Source organism: Mus caroli, chromosome 17 (assembly GCF_900094665.2).
Source record: "Mus caroli chromosome 17, CAROLI_EIJ_v1.1, whole genome shotgun sequence".
Lineage (NCBI taxonomy): Eukaryota > Metazoa > Chordata > Mammalia > Rodentia > Muridae > Mus > Mus caroli.
In genome coordinates, this window is record NC_034586.1 from 27,011,545 (window position 1) to 27,019,920 (window position 8,376).

The 8,376-nt window shown below is 50.3% G+C and overlaps 1 protein-coding gene across 2 annotated transcripts; it reads right to left on the reverse strand.

Moving 5' to 3' along the window:
* Positions 1 to 1,161: 1,161 nt before the first annotated feature.
* Tff2 (trefoil factor 2) lies at positions 1,162 to 5,193 on the reverse strand. Of its 2 annotated transcripts, none has more exons than XM_021149859.1 (4): positions 4,034 to 4,140; positions 3,262 to 3,411; positions 2,283 to 2,429; positions 1,162 to 1,331 (listed from the first exon to the last, which is right to left on the reverse strand). In XM_021149859.1, the coding sequence occupies exons 1-4, from the start codon at positions 4,110 to 4,112 to the stop codon at positions 1,318 to 1,320; spliced, it is 390 nt and encodes a 129-aa protein (XP_021005518.1). In that variant the 5' UTR covers positions 4,113 to 4,140; the 3' UTR covers positions 1,162 to 1,317. The 2 variants fall into 2 exon arrangements, with proteins under 2 accessions (XP_021005518.1, XP_021005519.1); XM_021149860.2 differs by lacking the exon at positions 4,034 to 4,140 and adding an exon at positions 5,068 to 5,193 and having other exon boundaries at positions 1,206 to 1,331.
* Positions 5,194 to 8,376: the final 3,183 nt, after the last annotated feature.

Sequence of the window (8,376 nt, forward strand, 5' to 3'; positions counted from 1 at the left end):
AGAAGGAAGTGAGGTTGGAGTGGAGCAAACCCGTGGGCCAAGCCCTAGTCCTGGACCGACCCCTTACCCTCCCACCTCCCTCCACTCCCTACCAACCTCCATTCCCCATACCCACCCCCACCTCAGCAGCAGGAGTGGGCCACTGGGCAAGGCTAACCAGTCAGCTTAGGCTGGGGAAAGGAAAAGAGATGAGAAATATATCAGAAGCCAGCCTTACACCATCACCACACCCTCCTGGCCTCTAACTTGAGACATCAATGGTCCTCAGACTGGTGATTCTCAACCTTCTTAATCTTGGGATCCTTTAGTATAGTCCCTCATGTTGTGGTGACCCCAACCATAAAATTACTTCATTGCTACTGTTATGAATCCTAATGTTTGGACCTATAGGTTTGTCAACTGGGTCAGCACTCACAGGTTGAGAACCACTGTCTTAGACAATGCAATGGAGAATGGTCCCTGCTGAGGCCTCCTTACCCAGAACTACCTCATTAAGACAAAGCTTCCTTTCAGCAACCTCCATTCGAATGTTACTAAAGATGCTCTCAGGTCAAAAACCACAGTTCAGGGTGACTTCCCAAGGCCCAGACCCCCACTGTTCCTGTTCACATCAAGAAGAGAAGGCAACCAGTGGCCAGGGACCCACATCACAAGTGGGTAGCCTGCAGGGCAGTTGATAAACCAGAAAGACCTGAGGAACTGTGATCAGCAGTCATGTGTTATCCTATAGGGTCTGAGGTTGGAGTCCATTGCTCTCTCTAAAGAGAACTGAGTGTGTGGTCTCATAGAGATGGTAGATTCTGAAGTTCACATAGGCAGAACACTGTTGTTGCTGGAGTGGCCCAGAAGTAACTAGTGGCTTGAGGCTCTCAGAGAGATGGAAGGGTGTTATATGCACTGTTGCTTATATATGCACATGTGCACACTGATGTTTTCATACATGCACACATATTCACATACTTGCACACACACATATGCACATGCATGCATTCACATACCTGTGTATATACCTGTGTACGCTCCATGTGTTCACACCTAGGTGCACACACACACACACATACACACAAACACACTCCCAAAAACACGCACACATTCCTGTACGTTCCGTGTGTACACACCACCATTGTACGTCTGCCTCAAGGAAACCAAAATAAAAATTGCCAAGTTTTTCAATTTTTCTTTACTTGGAAAATGCTGTGTCTAGCCACTGCTAAGGGTCAAGATGGTTTTAGAAACCCCAGAGATTGATGAAGTCTGCTTGAAGCTTTCTTCTGGCTTGCAGCTCCCAGGGAACTGGTGGCTCGGCCGTAGTGACTCTCAGTAGTGACAATCTGGAGATGCAAAAGCATGGTGGTTGGTCAGGACGCCAAGGAGGCACGAGTGCCTGCGCTCAGAAGTGTGTCTGGCTCATCATAGACAGGTTCTGAACAAGCACAGAGTGGGACAGGAACGATGGGGCCTGTTCTCCCCAAACCGTTAGAGATTCCCAAGGGAGCCTGCTGACCAGTGTGGGTAGCCATAGAACAGGCCCTGAGAGCAGGCCAAGGCACGGGGAGGGTGTGGCTCAATGAGTAAAGCACCTGCTGTACAAGCCCGAGGGTCCGAGTTCAGATCCCCAGATCCTACATAAAAAGACAGGTGTTGTGGGCATATCTTTAACACTAGTGTTGGGGTTCGGGATTTAGCTCCGTGGTAGAATGCTTGCCTAGCAAGCACAAGGCCCTGGGTTCAGTCCTCAGCTCCAGAAAACAAGCAAACAAAACAAAAACAAAACAAAACAAAACAAAAACCCCACCAGTTTGGGGAGCAGGTTGGAGCGGAGCTCACTAGCCAGCCAGCCTAGCCAATTGGTGAACTCTGCATTCAGTGAGAGACCCTGTCTCAAAAACTATGGGGGAGGAGGACTAAGGGAAGCACCCAAACTCTGCAGAGTACCTCCAATGCAGGTACACACATACACACACAGTACACACGCACATATACAAGTACACATACAAATACATACACACTCAGAGGTGTACACACACGGAGACACACACACAGAGATACACAGAGTACACACACACACACAGAGGTATACATACAGATACATACACACAGGTACACAGGAACAGTACTCATGCACACATACAGGTACACATACGGATATAGACACACAGGTACACACACACACACACACACACACACACACACACACACACACAGGAGGGACCCTCAGCAGGTGAGTGTGGGTGGGAATGGTTCCTGCCAGGTTCCAGGCAGGCCCCACCGGCAACCATTACCTTCCACAGACTGTGGGAAGAAACACCAGGGCACTTCAAAGATCAGGTTGGAAAAGCAGCATTTTCGACTGGCACAGTCCTCGGGACTGATACCCGGGTACCCACAATTCTTGCGAGCTGACACTTCCATGACACACTGCTCCGATGCTAGTCGTGAGGAAGAGCAACATCCAAGGCTCTGTCAGGCTGGACACTCACCGAGGGCCACAAGGTCTGCCTTCTTAGGGACACTGAATTTGCAGGCTCTGCATGTCCCAAGGAGCTCCTTGGGGGTGGCGTCTCTCAGGAGAGTAATTCCTAAGGACTGGTTGTCCTCCCCACAGGGGGGCACTAATGTTGGGAGGTGACCAACAGAACATTTGCAGAACTGGGGCCTCGGGAAAACCACGTTACCCTCTCTGGACTCAGCATTGAGCTCTGTGAAATAAGAGCAGCCCACTGTACCACGCCCAGAAGCTTGAAGACATTGATCTCGAAAGGGACCCTGGATGCAGCCACTAACCTACTTCAGAGCATGCTGATCACTTGGGAGGATATTGCCTACCATGAGTGTGCCCCAATGGCAAAGCCCATGCCTGCGGTGAACTCACACACAGCTGGCACTCTTGTGCGTATTGTATTCACAGTTTGCCCTGGCTTGAAACCCATCCCAATAAAAGCTGCCAGTAGCATCAACAATTTTCTGAAGGTCTGAAGTCTGTTTGCAGGGGTAATAATTCTATCTTATCTGATGCCTCCACCCCCCTTTCCCAAGCTGCTTTGGAAGTTACATTTTTAAGTACAGGCCAATGGTAGATCTAGGGTATGGGATGGGGGTCGGGGAGGGGGTAAGGGTATAGAAGAGGCATTTAAGGCTTCCTTTGTGTTAACCTGGGCTAGCTCTAGCTCAGCTAAGCTTCCAAGCACCTGCTGTAGACCTTGCCCAGGGCCAGGCCCTAAGCCGACAGCTGGCAGAAAGACCTGACTCTCCAAAGGTTACCTTGGTTTGGAAGTGGGTGGAAACACCAAGGGACCCCGCCGACGCTAGAGTCAAAGCAGCATCCAAGATCAAAGCACTGCTCACTGGTGATGCCCGGGAAGCCACAGTTCTTTCTGTTGTGGGGTGTCATCCTGGAGCACCGACAGGGGGCTGTGGATAGAGCGAGCCATCATGGGCATCCCTGCCCAGCATGTTAGATGCTTCTTCCAACCTGCCCTGGGAGCTTAGGGCACTTGCAGAATCTCATTGCCCAAGGGGTGACATGAGGTCTTATTTTGCCCATGTTAAAGCTAACTGGCTTCCTCCTGGGCAAACCAGGGGAGGCTTTTATTGAAACCATTTCATTTGTGAAAGAAAGAAAGGAAGGAAGGAAGAGAGAGAGGAAGAAAGAAAGAAAAAAGAAAGAAGTAAAGAGAGAGAAGAGAAGGGAAGGAAGAAAGCGACACAAACCTTCTGTAAAGAGGGTGACTCTATGAACCTATGCAGAAGTCAAGGTCACAAGATAGGCCCAAGACAGCAGGCCCTCCTGCCCTCCTAACCAGGCTGACACCTGTAGACATAGCCCTTCTGAATAAGGGATTCTGGGTGAGCTTCCCACAGCAGCACCCAGACTGCAGGGTGCTGTCTAGCTCCTTGCAATCTGTCACCCTGCCTTTGTCCTTTGAGGGAACATAGAGAAAAAAACCCAGGTCCTAGATGAACTACAGCCCATCACTCAAGGGGGCTCAGATCCCACCTTTCACCTGCTGGGTCTCCACGGACTTTTACTTACAAGGTTTCTCGCCCTCCACCAGAGCATGCAGTCCCAAAACTAGGACCACAGCCAGTAGGGGGGCACCTCGAGGTCCCATGTCTGCTCCACTGGACCTGGGCAGCCTGCAGAATGCCCAGTTCCCACCAGCTGGCGTTTTATTGGCTCCTGTTTGTTTGCTCAATGGCCCTGATAACTGTCCCTTACTCGTGGCCCCAAGCCTCCTAGGTTCTTTGTGCAGAAAAGCTGACATGGCTCCAAGTGGAGGCTCAGAGGAGGTGGGAAAAACCCCTCCGGACATGGGCTGGGTCAGGCTGGGTCGTGCCAGGTTACTGAAAGGGGAATGGGCCACGTATGCAACTGGAATAGGGCACCCACAGGGTCACACCCAGGAAGGGATTAGCTGCGTGGTGTTACTCTGGGTAAGGTTTGTGCCTACTGTAGAGACTTCTAGGTTTTGTTTTTTGTTTGTTTTGTTTTTTGTTTCTTATTTGTTTATTTGTTTTGTTTTGTTTTTTAAATATTTGAAGTGAATGACGCTGTGGAGAAACAAAGAGCACAGAGAGAGAAGGTCATTACATCTAGGAGCCTCCCGGGGGAGGGGGAGCATCTCCAGGGAACCCAGTCTGCATTCCTGATGCAAGGCACACCCTACTTCACCTGGTTCCCTGCCAGCCCCAAGAACTGCCTAAGGGAGCCGTCATCGGGGCAGGCAGCTTTCTTCATCCCTGAAGCTGGACACTCTTTGCCCTGTGGAGATACTTCACATTCCCTCGCACAGTGCCTAGGACTGAGATGCCCACCCATGAAATGCCCCGGAGAGGGGATTTGTAAACTGGACACCGAGGACAGAACCCAGGGGATCAGGACAACTCAGAACAGAAATGTCAGAGGAGAGAAGGAGAGGGACTCTGTGTGTGTGTGTCCTTTGGGGCTGAAGGAGTCTGCCTAGCTGTGGGCAACAGGCTACAGAGTCCATGACTTGGACACAGAATTTAAAAGCCTTGGCCCCATCCCAGGCTCTAGAGAACAGACCTAAATCCTCCAAGCCTCACCTGGATCCTTGCAAACCCAGCAGGGCTCTATTTCTCTGTGGCACATCCCAGTGGTTCTTTATCACTGTGCTTATTACATATCTTTGTTGTTGTTGTTGCTGTGCTGTTTTGGTGTCAACTTGACACAAGCCAGGGTCATCTGGCAAGAGATGGAAAGCAGGCTGAGCAAGCCATGGGGGGAAAGCCAGTAAGCAGCATTTCTCCATGGTCTCTGTTTCAGTTCCTGTCTCCTGGTTCCTGCTTGGTGGTCCTGTCTGACTTCCCTCAATGACTGACTGATAGGGATGTGTTGGATAAATAATTGCTTTTCTATTCAAGTTCCTTTTGGCTATCATAGCAAGGGGCAGCCAACTAGGACAGCCATCAAGATGATAAGACTTGCCAAGAACCCATTTTCTTGAACATCCTCATTCCTCCCTCCTCTCTGGCCCACATCCCAACCCAAGTTCCCTTGCCCCATCAGGGGTTCCGCCACCTGTCCCCTGAAGAGACATTTATCTTACCTTTGAGCATTACCCCTTCCCCCGTACAAGCCTGTGTCCTGATGAACAGGCTATCCATATTATAAGCACTGCACCCCCGCCCCATTCCATATAAAGTCAAGGGTACTGCACAACAATAGACAACCATATCTGTGGGACCAGACTGTGGGCCCATCACAGAGGATCAGGAGAACCCCACAGCTACAGTTTCCCCTTTATAGGAAAACTTATGGGTGCTGTGGATACAGACTCTGCACTGTGCCACGTCTATTGCACCTGCCTCACTGGGGTCCACTGATCCGTCTCTGATGTCAAGGACTCAGTCCTAAGGTCATTGGCCCAAATCTTGGTACAGGCTTAAATGGCTTCTGAACCCCAGGCAGGTCTCATACAGACTGATGGCTGCCCGGCTCTGTATCTTCTGTATCTTCTCCTGGACTGTAGGAACTTCCCCTTCTCCTCTCTCTCAGAACCTGAACTCTCCACGGACAAAACACGGGCATCTTTCCCGTTCAGTACACTCTCGCTTCTAGCACTTTCTCTGTGGCTACCACAGCAGCTGCTCCCTTAAATCCTAACCCTCGACTCCACAGCAGCTCAGCTCTCCTTGTCTGTGCCTCTTCTCCTCCAGCCCGACTTCCAGGGGGCTCACATCATCCCCCCCCGCCCCACTACAACACCAGGAGCACCCCGCTGCCTCCTCCAGGGCTTGCATGTGCAAGCCTCACGCTGCTGCTTCTGCGCATGCTCTCAGACCAGCTGTGACTTCGTGGTGTGATTTTTCTCATGTCTTCTCTCCACCCCCACCTCCACCCCCACCCCCCACCGTCTCCCTGCACACCTTGGGGGAGATGGTGTTTATCTATTCAGGCAAACTGGAGTTCCTCGGGTACTAGCCAGTCTTTCTCAGAGCACACAGAAAGCGGTCCAGACCACCCTCTCCTGTAGGGGACTCTAAAGCCCTGTCAAATGACAGGAATCCAGAAGAGGGAAACAAGGCAGAGTAGAGAAACAAGAACCAGGTCCAGAACCTGGGTAGCTGGGTGGGAGAAGGAAGAAAACGAAGCTGCAGACCATAAATGTGAGTTCCTTGAGTTCTTAGTCAAATCCTTCACTGCCTTGACCTGAAGGCCAGACAAACCGGATATTGAGGAAGGAAGGGATGGTTGCCAAGGGGCTGAGCATGCGTGGAAGCAGCAGCATAAGGCTTAAAGGACCAAGCTCCCCCATGGTCTGAACCCGAGGTAGGAGGCAGCCGGGCACTCCGGGTTTTGTAGTGGTTCTAAGAGGGTAGACTCTACCCTGCCTGAGGAAGGAGACTACGAGGAACCCAAGGATGGGTTACAGACAGACGCAGAGGCACACCATAGGAACAGGCTAACTGGCCCAAGAGTGGAGGTGCCCCAGGGCCAATCTAGCTGAACTTCAAAGCAGGTCTTGAGAGAATCAAGCCATTTTGCAAGTAAATTAGCTGCTCCAAGTTACCGTGCTATGGTTGCCAGGACAAAGGACCTCAGACCTGGCTTTGATAGCAAGTGTGTGTCTTCTCCAGCTTCAGGAGGCTGACAGCTTTAGATCAAGGTATCAGCAGGGGCAGGTTTCTCCTAAGGTCCCTCCTCAGCAGGAAGAAGGCATCCTCTTCCTGTGACCTGACAGGGCTGGCTGTGGATTCCTGGCATCTCTTATAAGGGCGCCATCAGACAGACAACCGACCCAGCTTTACCTTAGTCAGCCGCATACTATTCCATCTCTACATAGAATCACACCCTGGGATCTTAGAAGTGAGGGGACAGAGGTCAACCGAGGCTCAGCCTGATGAAGCAAAACTCAATGCTTTTCTAAGGAAAGTAACAAAAACCGCAGGCATGTAACACAGCAACTGTGTGCTGTGTGTGCTGGTTATTTTTCTCATGGTTGTGACAAAATACCCGATAAAAGCAACTTAAGAAAGAAAATTCCTAAAGGGCTGGAGAGATAGCTCAGCGGTTAAGAGTACTGACTGCCTTTCCAGAGGTCCTGAGTTCAATTCCTAGCAACCACATGGTGACTCACAACCATCTATAATGGGATCATCTGGTATGTCTGAAGGTTGGACAGTGTACTCACATACATTAAATAAATAAATTTATTTTAAAAATCTTTTCAAAAAAAGAAGGAAGGTTTATTCTTTTGTGCGGGTCCTTGATGCATATTTTTTTCAAATTACTATTTTTTTTAAGTGGGACGTTTCTTTTGGCTCAGAGCTTTAGAAATATTTCACTCCATCATAGCAAGGCAGAATTGGCAGCATGGCTCCGTCATGGTGGGAATGTGGGCAGAGCTCCTCACATGGTGAACTGAGAGCTCAGGACAGAATTAGAAAGGTGCCCAATTTGCAAGGCCTGCCCCGAACAGCCCACCTCTGCCAGCCAGGTCACATGTCTCAAAGGCTCTGTGCTCCCCAAAACAGTGATCTGAGCCCGTGAAGGACATTCCAGATGTAAGCCACAACATTCCACGTCTGGCCTCCCACAGGCCCATGGCCATCACATAATGCCAAATGTATTCAGTCTAACTTCAAATGTCCCCAGGCTCTTAGGGGCCTCAACACTGTCTAAATGTCCAAAGCATCTACTGAGACTCCAGGGCAATCTGTAGTGTGAACCTCTGAAAAATTAAAACATTACACACTTGTCATCTGCGATGCTACAGATGCAACACTTCCGTTCTAAAGTGGGGGGTGGGGGAGTGATAGTAAAGAAAATTTGGTCAAAAAAAAAAAACCCCTAACATTAATGCCTGGCACCAAGGGCACATGGTGTCATCACTGGGGTTCTAACAGGCTTGG